The sequence below is a fragment of the Onychomys torridus genome, chromosome 1, assembly GCF_903995425.1.
Source record: "Onychomys torridus chromosome 1, mOncTor1.1, whole genome shotgun sequence".
NCBI lineage: Eukaryota > Metazoa > Chordata > Mammalia > Rodentia > Cricetidae > Onychomys > Onychomys torridus.
The window spans coordinates 178,363,193-178,378,595 of NC_050443.1; the positions used below are offsets into that span (position 1 = coordinate 178,363,193).

At 50.2% G+C, this 15,403-nt stretch overlaps 1 protein-coding gene across 2 annotated transcripts in view; it reads right to left on the reverse strand.

Moving 5' to 3' along the window:
- The window catches only part of Hspa12a (heat shock protein family A (Hsp70) member 12A), a 154,098-nt gene that overhangs the window by 66,351 nt on the left and 72,344 nt on the right, over positions 1-15,403 (reverse strand). Inside the window, exon 1 of one of the 2 annotated variants that reach the window (XM_036173898.1) lies at positions 5,710-5,888. The exons of the other annotated variant lie outside the window; for it this stretch is intronic. Coding sequence (XP_036029791.1) covers positions 5,710-5,752 — 43 coding nt within the window. The 5' untranslated portion in view covers positions 5,753-5,888. Of the gene's footprint in view, positions 1-5,709; positions 5,889-15,403 lie in introns of those variants that run through there. 2 annotated transcript variants of the gene reach the window in all.

A 15,403-nucleotide genomic window follows, 5' to 3' on the forward strand; every position in this document is an offset into this window, starting at 1 on the left:
CTGTGGGCAGTATCGTCTATAGGAACTGTAGTAACCTGATTTTAAACATGCATGCTTCATGCTGTGAGCACCTGCTGTTTATGGCAAGGAACACAGATTTTTCTGTCTGTAAAATTGACATCGTCTTCCCAAAATAAAGGCATATTTAAAATAGTGGGTTGACTTTCAACAGAGGCTATAAATCATTATTGTGGGGTGGAGGTATCCATACATCCACTGGAGTCAGAAGGGGTAACCTGAAGCCTGCAGTTTTCGGGGGATATGACATGCTGTCTTCTGTCTTAACATTACCCCTAGAGATCCTGCCACCCTAGGACCTGAACTTAACTCTCCCAGGGTCAGGGTCTCCACTGTAGAGTCACACATTTTATGGGCTATTGGTGAGGACTGAATAAGATGAGTCAACAGGATGCTGCCTGTGGCCCCAGCTATAAGCCCAGAAATCCAAGGCTGGTAGGGACTGTACAGTGAGATCCTATCTCAAAGCCGAAGAAGTTAAAGGCATGGGGAAGCGTTGGCCTGGTCCTGTCACTCAAGAGAGGAATGCTGACTAAGAAGGCATGGGGCCAGGGGTGGCCAGCCTGTTGCTACTCCCAGCCCCCACCCTACATGATCGGGTCCCTTATCGTGTGAACACAAAATGTCCTCCACAGGCTCCTGTAGAGGGGGGAGGCGGGAGACTGGGGCACCAGCTCTGGAGAAGTGACCATATCCTGACGGTTCTGATAAGCAATGGATTCATCCCTTAATGGATTCATAATTTGAAGAGACTGGTGGTGGGGCCTCATTGGAGGAAGAAAGCCAATCTGACTCTTTCTCTCTCTGCTTCCCAACCAGCTGCCATGAGGTGAGCTGCTTTGGTCGTGTGCATGCTCCCTGCTATAGGGTTCTGCTTCAGCACAAGCATTTGGCTAAAAGAACAAGTCCTCCCCTCAGGTCATTTGTTGGGTACTTGTCACAGCGTGGAAAATGAGACTAACCAGGTCTGGAGTCTGGCACCAGTTGTGTGGGACTCCCTGGTTGGTGGCAACAGCGGCGTCTACTAGAAGAGGTCTGGATGTACCAGCTCTGGAGAGGACTCAGCCTTGGCATCATATCTAGGTAACTCCAAGAGTAAAATCAGCCTGAAGGACATCTAGTGACCACAGAGTGACTCCTGTTCTCAGTCCCCAGGACAACGCTGCAGCAGCCATCATCCTCACCTCCCAGTATGATGTATACAGGAATGGGGAAAGAGCCTTGAGGGAATACCCATGCTGCTCCCAAGGGGCTGGCTTCTAAAAGGGCAGAACCTCAGGTCTAAAGTACCAAAACAGGTCTCCACATAGCCCCAAGGCAAGGGAAAACAAAACAGAACAGCTTGACCCACCACCACAGCTCAGAAGGAAACTGAAATCCTGATGGACAGAGGCAGGAAGGCAGCAAAGAATTCATTCAGTGAGTGACATCGCCATTTCCTGCCCATCCCTTATCTCTGGCTGTTTCCAACAGACCCAGGCAATCACCATTTACTGCTATCACAAACCCAGGAAGCAAAGTCTAGCTGGTGTCTGCATTCCAAGTGTGATTGAACATCTAGGGGACAACAGGCATCAGGCACAAGCCCTGCAAAGCAGGGAGAGTCTGCAGGGCCTGCCCCTGAGGGCCAGAGACCCTGTTGGACATTGTGGCTCCTCCAGGGGTGGGGGGAGGGCTCCTCTACTCCCCTGCTCTCTGGAAGGAATGCCAGGGTCCTGTGTGCCCACGGGGGCAGGTATTGTCCCTGCCACTGCTGCTTGTTCATTAAAAGGCCCTGATTTCTCTTTGCCATCTAATTATGCACTGCGGTCATAAAGAAGCTTTCTCCTTTACCAAAGAGGCCTATTTATATGATGAGAGAGCACTTCGCCCCCACAAGATTGAATCGTCACTCAATGCCTTGTTGGAATCAAAGCCTCAACTCTTCAGAGATGCCCGGAGCCCCGCCTGCCTCTCCCCTCCAGCTTGGCCCACTTCTGAGCATGTGTTCCCAGAAGTGCCACCCTGGAGTGGGCAGGTTGTGGATGTCATTCCCCACTGCTATGGTCCTTCACATCTTTGCTGACAGAGTCATTCAACACCCAGGCAGGTATTTACTGAGAACCTACTATGTGTCCTTACTGAGAGCGATGGACATGAAAGATAAGGACCCTGTCTTTGTTGAGAGAAAGGTCACAAGCTGTTGGACACCATGACTGTCTGGGCAAGCTACCAACTTCTCAAAGCCCTCAATTTCCTCACTGGCAAAATGAGGTCATAATAATACCAACGTCAGAGGGTTGTTGGAGGACAAACAGGCATCTAAAGCTGACATACTCTCTGCATTCAAGATGCATCAGCTGAAATCATCAACACTTCAGTACCCAAGGACTGACAGGTGCATTTCACCAACATGCATGAATCTGAGGTTTCCTAAGAAGGGGGTTTTGAAGGATGAGTAAGAGTTTTATAGGCCTAGAGAGATATATCACAAGGGAGAACTTCATATGTCAAGAGCCAAAGGGGATCCTACATAGGGCTTTAGTAAACACAAGACACTGAGAGATGAGGGATGGAGGCTACCATGCAGGGAGCAGCTCCAGACACAGGCGTTGACACATAGTGGATCCATGGCAGAACCCTAATACCAGGAGCACCCTTTCGACTTTTGCTTGATTCCTTAAGGGAGGGAGGGGAAGGCCTCTGGTAATTCTGTGCCCAGTCACAGACACACTTCACATCACTCTGAGGGCCTACAACATAGCAGGCATGACCTAGGAGAGGCAGTGCATGGCATTCTTCTGAGTCCCTGAGTGGCCTGGGCTCTAAGCCTCACCCACCCCATTTCCCACAGTGTACCATGATGCCTGTGGCAGAATGGTGAAATACTGGTCACAGGGCCCCTCACTGAGTTGTCTGTTCAACAAGTGTGGTCGGGGCTAAATGAGATGATTCAGTGCTCTTCACTAAGTCCTTGATAAATGTCAGTGCTTATTTTTACTAAGATGAACTGCTGGGATGGTGAAAATCCCATCTCTAAACCCCAGGGCTCCTCTCCTCCACCCACTCCTGGAGGAAACACCTAGGCTTCCACAGTCTATGCCAGCCCTGACTTGGACACCAAAGAACTTGCCCCATCTGAGCCACTAAGTGCCCCACCCACACATCTCCTGCTAAGGCTTCTGACACAGTCACTCAGGTCATAGGGAGGAATAGAATTGAAGGTCATCTCAGCCTCTGCTGTCTAAGAGACCAAAAGTGACCCTTCCGATCTTGTGAATTAACTAATTAATATTCTATTAAGGAACTTTGCAAACACAGTCAAGCTGAGTCTCAGGGGTCACCTACTCACCACACAACTTCTACTACATTCTACTCTTCTTGTTTCATTTCAACCCCACTCACCCCAACCCTAGGTCCTCCCCAACATGAGAGACCAGTGGTTCACAGATCCCAATAGGCCAGGGCCTGTGGAATCTTTCAATTATTCATTTGCTTCAAGAGCATCCTTGAAATAGCCCCTTGAAACACAACTCCTTTGCCATCCCTAACAGTATAGTGGCCATCAATGAGGACTGAATAGGTAGAGTCAGATGGTCTGAGTCCTAAGCAAAGCTTCCTAGATCTGTGACCTTGGACAGGTTGTTTAATTGATGTTTAAATTTCTCATCATCTCAGTAAAAGGAATGACACATTTATTAGGAGACTTGAGACATGAAATAAGACATATTCATCACCAGGCAAAGAACATGCAATGGCAGAAACCTCAGAAGTAGATGGGACTCTGCAGATAAAGGGGTGGTGGCTCAGGAAAGCACAGTGACTTGCCAGGATCACTTGCCCTTCAGGTGGCTGGGCCCCAGGTGTCCCTGCACCAGGGTGCCTGGAAATCACCCTACAACAAACCCAGGTGAGCAGTGACATGTCTGCCATCATGAGTGAGGACCTGTCCCAGTAGTGTGTGTGTGTGTGTGTGTGTGTGTGTGTGTGTGTGTGTGTAAGGTAGGGTAGAAGCAAAAAATGTGACTTTACAAGACAAATCAGAAAGAGGGTGCACATCCCTGCCTCCAATTTTGATTTGACAGATCTTATACTCAGCCTTGCGTTTGATATAACTACCCACTCGTTATCTCAGCACGAGAGACATGAAACTGGATCACTTACTCTCTAGCCTAAAGCAATTGTTGACGCCTCTCACCAGCATCCTAAATGTTGGGTTTTTTTTTTTTCAATTTAAAGAAAAAAGGTGGGGGAAAATATGAGTCCATCCAATTGCTGAGTGATGCTCAGACAAAGAAAGGTAACTGCCAGGCCATGGCCCCTAGGAAAGGTCAGGACATGGAGGCATATTCAGGGTGCCTGTTTGAGTACCACCCCCTAGGCTTGGGTTGGGCCTCTCCTTCTGTGGGCTCCCAACCCCCTCCCTGCACTCCTCAACACTGCAGTGTCTGCGGGCTGGGGAGGCACCTCCCAGATCCGCAGGAACAATGGCTGAGGAGGGGGCAGGTGTGGCTAGGAGAGCAGCTGAAGAGGGGCTGTAACCAACCCACACAAGGGCAGAGAATGCAATTGCCAGTGCCGAAACTGGCCTCAGTTTCCCTGTTTTGGGTCTCTGCAGAGCACAGAGCTCTTTTTTTTTCTGGCTGGATTTCGCTTTAAGTCCGGGCATTTTCGTGTCATCTTTGCAGCTTGCTTGGAGCTCCCGGGAAACCGGCTCAGGCGTCTGCTTCATCCAAAGCTCTGCAGGTCAGGGGACACGCGCGGCACCTCCCTGCAACCAACTTTCCCCACTTGAGATACACAGGAAGAAGACTGGAATCCTGACCAGCCCATTCCCTGTGCTGTAGAATCCTTGATTTACAGCTCTGGCTCGGAAAGCATATCGTCCTCTTCCCGGATCCCCAGACTCTCCCTCCCTTGCCATCTGAGCTGCAACCATGCTCCAAATGAGCCGCTCTGCCATAAATGTAAGAAGCAAGGCTACAGTACTCCGCATGGGACACCCCCTCTAACACACACACACACACACACACACACACACACACACACACACACACACACACACCTCTGACAAGGACCACACAGCCTAGCCTCCGCAGTTTCTACACCCAAACTCAGAGAATCCTAGAGAATGAGGGGAGAACCGTGGGACACCCTTTGGCCTGCAGCTGCAGCCTCTACTCCTGGCTCCTGGGTCCGGTGGGGTGGGGTGGAGACAGAGGACAGATATGAATCTGATTTCCCCAGGGCTCGCACCCGTGCGAGCCCCACTTGAGTCACAAAAATGAACCGCTGGGGACCCGGGGCCACCTGGCGACCAGCCATCTACCAGGTCAGCACTGGCATCCCGGACACAGCGCGCCTGCGATGGACAGGAGGGGCGGTTCTCTTGGGACTGGTACCCGGCCCTAACCAAGGAGCTAGTCCGAGGTGGAAACAACCAGGGTGCCCCAGCCAGGGATTTAGTCCTGGTTGCAGTGTCCGCACCCTGGCACAAACCTCGCACGTGACCGGAGGGCGGCCTCCCACCCCGTGGGCCGCGTGTGGCGTCCAGACGCTCTCTGATCCGGCTGGGGATGGCAAGATGGAACCAGAGAGGTCACTTTTCTGACGCCCTCGACTGGGCTTCGGGCTGCGTTACGGAGCGTGCCTCATCCTTCCCAGCCCACAGCAGCCCGAGCGGCAGCCACGGGTCCCGCGCCCCACGCTCACCTCGGGACCCGGTGTCGCCGCCACCAGCTTCCTTGTCCGCCATGGTCCTGCAGTCCCAGCCCAGAAGAGGAGCCGCCCGTGCGAGTCTTCGGCTCTGGAGCTGGGTCTGAGCCTGTGAACAGCGGGAGCACCGCTCTGACGCTGCCGCCGCAGCCCGGGCTCCTCCCCGCGCTCCTCCCGGGCCCGCCCCACGGAGCCAAGGCCCTAGGGAAGGCTGGAGAAGGCTCCTCCTCCGAGCTCTGAGCCCGCGGGTCGCCGCCCAGCCCAGGCCACGCCCCGTCCTGTCAGTAGCGCACGGGGACTCAGCGTGGGCGGTGGAGGGTTAGAGGCGAGCCGGGGTCTCTGCAGCTGGTCCAGCCGGGTGGAACAGGAGCGCTCAAGGTCTGGTTTCAAGCCTCGGAATCCCCGCTCTTTGGAAGGTACAGCGTGGCAGGGCCTGACGCCTTCAGCGAGCACTGCACACTCAGCACTTCTTGGCAAAGGTGTCTGCTCCAGTCTGCATCTATGACCTCTGTCCCTAGGTCCCAGAGGAGCAGACCAAGGCAAGCCCTGGAGACCCTGCAGCGGCCAGGAGCCAGGCCACAGCTCCAGGACCTGCGCAGGGCCAAGCCCCAGTGCAGCCATCCAGCTTTCCCCTTCAGACTGCCTGCAAGACTCCAAAGCATCTCCCGACCCAGAGAGGTATTTGACGCAGAGACAGTGTTGCCCTTCCATATATGGGATGCATCCTTGGCCCCATTAGAAGTCTGAGAATACTACATTAATTATTCAAGACTTCCATGGTTGAGTGATTCACTGGTCTCTGCCCTCTGGCATTCTCATTCTCTCTCTCTCTCTCTCTCTCTCTCTCTCTCTCTCTCACACACACACACACACACACACACACACACACACACACACACACACACACACACCTGAGCCTCTGGCACCTGTTAGGGCCTGTCCAGCGAGATCCTGGGTCCTCAGTAGCCCCAACTCTTTGGCAAGAGCAGTGGAAAGGATCTAATTACCATAGGCATTGGGTCTTCCCCAAGGGTGGGGAAGAGGGGCCTGACACTGAGTGCCGAAGTGCCTATGTCCTTAACTCATAGCTGTCAGTTCCTGCACATAAGAAAACCTGGTGTGGCAGGTTAAGTTATGATTTCAATATCACACACAGCAAGTGAATTGCTGGCTGGGACCCCATCCGGTGGTAAGCACTACCTATCCCTCTTACTGAGACAGGCAACATCTCTTGCCTGGGGTGCCGCCACAAGCAGCCTCCCTATGGATGGTGGGGTGACCAGAGGTCTGCTACTAAAGCCTACAGAGGAGCTTCTACTCAGAAAGTGATGGGCGGGAGAATGATAAACGAGCAAGACAAAATCCGGGCTGAGGATGTAACTCGGTAGCAAAACTATCAACCAGTGCTCACAACTGTCTTCTGTTTGCATTAGAATGTCGCAAATGCAGAGTCCCAGGCTGTATGTGAGCCCACCATCAAACTGTGTGACCTCTCTGAGCCTCTCTGCCCTCTGAGAAATAGATTCTCAAGACTAAAAACTATTAGATGAGATCATGCCTAGCTTGGAACCTAGGATAGGACAGTTTAAAAAGCATGAGCAACAAGATGCCAGGCCAGTTGTGCCCGGGCAGTGGTAGTGGTGGTGCCTGGAAGCCACTCCCAGAGTATAGGAGACATGTTTCTATGGAGCAAATTCTCCCAATCAAGATGGCTTTCTTGCAGTAACAGCACCCCATTATCTCACAGGCAGATCCAAGAGATCAGTTCCCAGCAAGGAGTTGGAGGCCAGGAGCTGGAGATACCCAAAAGCAGAGAGGTTGGGAACAGTTGCTCAGGACAACAGCCTGATGTTCCTGAGCTTGGGATAGAGAGAGGAAGGGTTGGCCCTGGCCCTTCATCCACACATAGCTACCTTCTGGTTCTGTTCATACCTCCCAATTAAGTGAAAGCAGCTAGAGGCCACATAAGCCATAATATGAAAAGGCAGGAATAACCACTGATGCTGTCCACTAAGTCCATGTCCTGGAGACATATGTGATAACCACTGACGCTGTCCACTAAGTCCGTGTCCTGGAGACATGTGCCTGGACCTGGGTACAGAAGAATTGATGGGAACTAGCGTGCCAGTCATGCTGGACTTCCTTACTCCCTAAGGAAAAGCCCTAACTGAGCATGAATCTGTGTTTTGTTTTGTTGAGATGGAGTTTCGCTATGCAGCCCAGGCTGTTCTTAGACTTTCTATCCTCCTGCTTTAGCCTATACTGCTGGTCTTACAGGCGTGTGCCACTGTTCCCAGCCAAACACTCGTTCAATACTTTACTTACGTGCATGGGTGTGTGAGTACATGCACATCAGTGCAAGTGTCTGTAGAGGCCAGAGATGCCAGATTCCCCGGGAGCTAGAGTTACAGAAGATTGTGAGCTGCCTGACATGGGGGCTGGGAATTGAACTCAGGTCCCTTGGAAGAGCAGTATGTGCTCTTAACCACTGAGCCATCCTCCAGCCCACTTCAATAGTAGTAAGCACCAGCCAGTTCCATCCAAGCTCTCCCCCAAGAAACGGCCATTAACAAGCTATTTCAGTTTCCATAGCTTTGTATTCTTTGTGTCTTTTCTTTACCAGCCACACCCAGGCATCCACCAGGGCCACAGTCCCCTGTTGCCTCCCGTAGCTTGCTGTGACAGTTAGTTTGTCAATTTGACATAATCTAGAATTACCTGGGAATAGCATCTAAATAGGGGACTGTCTACACCGGGTGGGCCTGAGGTACATCTATGTACATCCACATTATTTGGTGTGGGAAGTCCCAGCCCACTGTGGGCAGCACCACTCCCTAGGCAGGGGGTCCCGAACTCTGTAAGAGTGGAGAAGGCAAGTCGGGCATAAGCAAGCAGGCAAATGAGCATGTGTGCATTCATTTCTCTCTGCTCTCAGTTGATCATGTGACATGACCAGCAGTCTTGGCCACCTAGGCTTCCCCACAGTAACGGGCTATAAAGCGGAATTTGTGAGCTAAGATAAATCCCTTCTTCTTGAAGTTGCCTTTTGTCCAGACATTTTCATATAGCAACAGAAATGAACTAAAACACGCCTCACAACGTCCAACACCCAGCGCCTCTATTTATTGCCCTCTGTGTTGCCTCAGCAACTCTGCCTTTCTCGCTCCACCTGTAGGGATGCCCACCTCCACATCCAGGACTGGACTTCCTCCAAGACTCCAGAGCCACTGAGCCTCTCCCAGGGCGGCTCCTGGCCTCTCACACTTGACCCCTCTCTCCTGGGGCTAGACGGTACTACCCACCAGGACCCTAGCCGTACACCTGGCATCCACCAACGTTCCTCCTTCAGCATCTGTCCATGTTTGGCATCCCCAAGTCAAGTGTGGCTTAGCCACTTCTGACACCTCCTCTCCATCCATCCACCCTGGCTGCTTGGGAGTCCGCAGCAGCCTCCTCCCAGGCACCCACCCTCCTGTCCTCCCTCCCTGCCCTACTCCATAACTATCTCCCCACCACTGACCTCTTCAATCCCTCCTGACCCCTGCCTCTCTTCAGTGCGAAGGCAGAGATGTACTTCAAGCCCGGATCACTCAATTCCTGGCACCTTCAGCCACTCAGATAACAACTTTTTTTTTTCAAGCATGGACTTCCCAGTTCCCCCATGCTGACCAGGGTCCCTCTCCAGAGTCTCCACTGTACCCTGTCCCTCCACATCACGAACTTGACCCTGGCATCAGGACATAGGCCTTGGCAGTCTGTCAGAACCAGGAAGATCCCACATCTGCCTCCTGCTGTACAAAGGCCCTGGGCACCATCTGCCCTCACTGATAATCCTAACCTCAGTGATGTGAGGCACGTGAGGAGGATAGGAGGTGACATGCAGGTCCCAGCGCTGGGGGCAGAGACCAGTTTTTATTTTCAAGGGAGCATAAAATGCAGTGTGTACTGTGCCCTGCCACTGTTCTTATCACGAAATTAGTTAAGTGTCCTGATAAGGCTGGAGAGATGTCTCAGTGGTTAAGATCACTAAGGTTATATATTCATGTATATTATATATACATGGTGACTCACAACATCTGTAACTCCAGTTCCAAGGGATACAATGCCCCCTTATGACCTCTGGAGCACAGACATACATTCAGGCAAAACACTCATACACATAAAATAATTTTAAAAAGAAGGAGGAAGAGGAATAATAATAATAATAATAATAATAATAATAATAATAATAATAATAAGTGCCTTGGCTTAACCCTCAGGAGTCACAGTTACAAATGAGAGGAATGTAGCAGGAATCTTAAAGGTACTTATTAATTAAATCAAACCTGAGGCCAGTTATTGGGGTGAATGCTGGAAGATCAGAGAGACAGAACAAGCCACAGCTTCCTCACCTGGCTAACTTCTCAGCTGATCCTGTTTCCTCAGACTGGAAGCCTCTGTTTCCTCATCCAGAATGAATCTCAGCTGAACTGCTGCTCAAAAGCCTAAAATCTTAACCAGCCAAATGCCTCTAGTTTCTGGTCTTCACACACTATATATCTTTCTACTTTCTGCCATCACTCCCTGGGATTAAAGGCTCACTTCTTGGGATTAAAGTCGTGAGTCACCATGCCTGGCTGTTTCCAATGTGGCCTTGAACTCACAGAGATCCAGGGGTATTTCTGTCTCTGGAATGCTAGGATTAAAGGTGTGAGTGCAACCATTTTCTAGCCTCTGTATCTAGTGGCTGTTCTGTGCCCTGACCCCAGATAAGTTTATTAGGGTGCACAATATTTTGGGGAACACAATACCACCACAGAGGACTGACTTCTGAAAGTTGTCCTCTGACTTCCACAGGCTTCATGATAGATGAATACCAACACATATGAGTTACCACACAAAATAAATGAACAAGTGTAATAATGAAAGAAGTGCTCTGGTGAGCATCGCCCTGCCAGCCAGGTGCCATTATAAGCTTACTTCCTTCTCCTGGTGGCCCTGAACATTTCACAGAAGAAGAGAGGGGGACATGCAGAGGCTGAGGTGCCCACCATATGCAACAGAGCTAGGCCCATTTCCACATTGTTCAACATCAAGAGAGAGCTCCCACCTTCCTCCCCAGACCCCTGTCATCAGCCAGGGGTTGCTGTGGTTTGAGTCTCAGATTCTCTAGCAGGGAGACTATTTGGGGAGGCTACAGAGTCTTCAGGGACCTAGTTCCAGAAGTAAAGGCAGCCTGTTACTCTGCCAGTTCCCTGTCTCGCACTCTGCTTCTTGGGTCTGTGTGAGCAGAATAGCCTCTGCCACCCATTTCTGTGGCCGTGAGCTGGGTAAGCATCTCTGCCATGTCCTCCCTCCCACCACAGATGGGCTGAAACTATGGACCGAATCAAGCTTTCCTCCCTGAGGTGGTCCAGGACATAGTTTTGGTGTCCATGATGCTAAAGGAACCAACAGGCAGGGCTACATGGTTAGTTCCTGATACTTTGATGGTTTCAAGTCCTTCTACTCACCCTCACTCCTAAATGTACATATACATCACCAAAAAATCCGCCCACCCCACCCCTCTCCCCCACTGGACAATCATCTCCCCCAAAGAATCATGGCACATGCTCTGTTCTTAGCTTCATGAAATCGCCCCTTCCGTTAGGAGGGAAGCCCCATCTGCACAGGATCCCAGGCTGTCGTGCATGCTGCAGGCTCTCACTAAATGCTGAGAGCCAGGCCGATGAAATCAATAGTACAGCAGGGACACAGGGCTTCAGCTCAGGTGGGAGGACACACAAACACTGTCTGATGCCAGGAACTCACACGCCTCCCTGCACCTCCAGTTATTCAAGCCTGCCCAGCCCTGTGGGAATGCTCGTCTGTCCCAGGTTCCTTCTAGACCCTTCACAGGTTCCTCTTCTGTTCTCTCTCCCTCAAAGTCATCCAGCACATAGCCAAGTCACCATCTCCCAGTCTGCCTCCAGCTGGTCTGGGTCCAGTGGGAGTCTTTTCTCCACTTGTTATGCCTGGCATTGGCATCTCCTCCTACAAGTCTCAGCTTGGATGTCCTCTACACCAGGATGCCACCTGGCCTTCCATGGTAGCAAGAAGACCCATCTCTGTCCTCTGTGACCAAATCCTATGACCTTTGCCATAGCACTTACCAAAACTCTGAGATCCATATTACTGTTGACCCCTTTACACAGAATGATCACTGAACTCAGGAGCCACAAAACAGAGGCCAGAACTTAACAACCTCAAGTTCCCAACTCCCTCTCTGGTTGCAAGCTCTCTGGGGGTATGGGTGGGGTCATCCATAGCCACATAAGCAGTCCCCAGGCCCTTGCATACTACCTGGCCCAAACAAGTTCAATATGAAGCCAGCAGGCTCCTCAACTCCCTCTTGGCCTTCTCCTTTTTCTCTGGGCTCCTCCATCCACCAGCCCACAGACACTTCTCTGCCCACAGATTCCCTCTCTGTCCTCCAGCCCTAAAAAAGTCACCTCAACTTCAGTGTTAACTCAGGCACACAGAAGCTAGAGCCAAGACACAGGGCCGACCAACTCCACCAGGCAGCCAGGGACATTGTCATCTGTACTAAGCTCCAACTATGAGCCAGGCCTGTGACAGGTAGGTGGGCAGGTCCTCTGGTCCCCAGCTCAGAAGAAACCAAAGACCATCAACTGGCAGATGAGCTCAATGAATTCTGGGACTCATCAAGACAGGATTCAAGGGGAGCAGAAGAGAGGTGGGGAGCCTGGGGCCAGAAGGAATCTGCAGTCAGCCCAGACCTACAGACCTACTGACCCACACTACAGGGTCTATTTCTTCACCTGAAAAAAGGGTCCAGTACTGTAACTATACTAAATACATTATAATGGGCTGCAATACATGTAAAAACATTCAGCTTAGGTCAAGGCTATGTACGATAAATATAACAAGTTGAGTTAAACATTTGGACAGCAAAATATCCCCATGTATCATAAATCACACACAAAAAAATGGATCTGAGCACATTTTCTTTTCTTTTTTTTTCCACTGAAGATACAGATCTAGAGACCTCCAGCGGGAGCCTTAATTTTCTTTCTTTCTCTCTCTCTCTTTTTTTTAATTTAAGAAACTGATGCATTCAAATCTAAGCTTTTCCATAAGAATCTTCTAGAAAAAAAACTGCTTCTGATTTTAATATAAAAGTGACTCCTGCATTTGAGAGGCAGAAGCAGGAGGATCTCTGAGTTTGAGGCCAGCATAGTCTGTGTAGAAAGTCTCCAGGCCAGCCACAGAGTCTAAAATCAGTGACTCCTGTACAACAGGACCAATGCTTCAATGCGCAAAGAGGACATAAAGCATAACCCAGGCCTGTGTTATGCTTCCTGACCGCTGAGGGTCTCTCAGCACGGAGCCTCAGTGACCAGCTTCCTTCCCACTTGGTTCGCATCCCATCTGGTGTGAATCAGCCTCCACTAACATTCCGAAACACACTTCACGACATGTGCTGCTGGACTACTTTTCCAGGGCCAAATTTCAAGGGTGGGAGGAAATGATGTCTCCAAATATCAGAGTCACCCAGGCCTACAATGTAAACTTTAGAAATGCCTGCTCAGGTGGCAGAGGGTTATCCAAATATTTTTCAGAAGTATTTCAAACAGCAGAAGGATCTATGGCCACTTTACCAGCAGCCTTCTCAGACCCCTTCAGACCCTGGCCCTACAGAAGTATTGGCTCACAACAACACAAGACATTCCAGATGCTGTCTCAGAGGGGAAAGTGCAAAGTGTGGGATGAAGTTCAGAGAACCGCAACATCCTTCATTATTGCAAGGAACCACTGACACAAGGCTTTTCACGCTGTGTGATTTCTTTCTTTCTGTCTTAGTCCATGCCTGCTCTCAGTACATGCTCAGAAAACATGTGGAAGAAAGGAACTGATGGCCCATGGTGTGCATCATGGTGTGAAAACTGGCTCCCAGAGAGCCAAACTTTGGTCAAAGTCACACCGTTGAAGAAGGAACTAGAGCCAGACTCTGTCCCCTCCCCTGGCCCCCACACACCTAGCTTGATATTCACTGTTTCCTCTACCAGGTGCCAAGTGGGACATGGTTTGTGCCACAGTCATGTGGAACACTTGGGTAGTCTGGTCTCCATAGAACCCAGGCCTAACCTGTCCTGCTTCTAGGGAGAAGCCAGTGCAAAGGTGTCTAGTCTGGCACAATGCACAGGCCAAGGTCTCCAGGAATGTGTTGAATGAGTGAACAAACAATCCAACTAAGAGACAGAGTAACCATTTACAAAATGCACTGCTTGCCCATCTCTCCTCTTTTTCGAATCCTGTCTCAGGATGGAGAGAGAAGCATTGCTACCCTCGACTTTGTGTAGTTGGGGAAGTGAATGCCCCATGAGACTGTGATGCTTTGCTTTAAATTGGCTTGTACAGTCTGCATTCTATTCTCTGAGCTATCTGTGATTGTTTCTTACACAAAGCTAACATCTCAGAATCTATTAAACACTTTTAAAGTGTATTATTGAGGAAAACTGTAAGCATTCCCAAAAGTAGGGAGGGGTAGTAATGATCCCCCTGGCACTCATCACCCAAATTAATTAAAAAGCCAACACTGTCAGGAAAACCAGCTTACCCAGAAAGGACTCCCAGAAGTTGCCATCTATAATCTTCATGCCATTATGAACACTGAACATCGTAAGATATTGAAAGTCAATTCTCTAGTAAGATATCTTGGATACGGAATTGGCAGGGCCTGGAGTCACCAAGAACTGGCCTGCTTAGTCATTACATACACCTACATGGGACCCCAGAGTCAATGGCTCCAAAATAACATCTGAGTCCATGGTCTCTTACTTTTATTCATTTCTTTAGTGTATGGTGGATTGGTGTGTGTGTGTGTGTGTGTGTGTGTGTGTGTGTGTGTGTGTGTGTGCACGTGTGTGCTCATGTGTATGCATGCATGTGTATGCTATTGTTCATGTGACTGCACTCACCTATATGGGCATGGGTAGTGGCTAGAAGTTAACTCAGGCTGTCTTCCTCAATTCTGATTCCTTATTTACCTATTCTCATTTTTGAGGCTGGATTTCTCACTGAACCTGAATTTCACCATTTTGACTGCACTGGCTGGCCACTGAGCCCCAGATCTGTCTTTCTCTGCCTCTGATGATGGGGTAACAGATACAGGTTAGAACTTGGGTCCTCATGAGCCATCATTATTCACTGAGCCATTTCCCCAGACCCTAGATCCTCTGTGTTTTAAGCCTTTGGTTTGTATTAAGATCACGTGGTTTCTAGAAGCACACCATGTCTGTCATCCATTCATGGTCCCCCATCCTCTCCCAGATACTTTCAGGAACCCACACTGTGCTGAGACATTAAGTCTACCCAGACACGGACCCAATGTGCAAGCACACTGACCTTGAGGTGGGGAAAGAGATAGACAGATAGGACCAAAATTGTGGCAGACCTTGATAGCACCCCAGAATGGAAAACTTATGGGTAAACTGTTCTGGACCTAACTACCCTCAGCCTCCTCCATAAGGAAATCCAGGGGAGCCAGGGACAGAGAGGATAAAGGTGTGGGCTGGAAAGTGAGATTTTATATGTATTTGAATCCAGGTCCATCCTTCCCTAGCTGTGCATCCTTAAGTGAGTCACCATTCTTCTCCAATTCATTCCTAAAAGAAGGTTGATAAAGCCCCCAGATACTAAATCCTCTGCA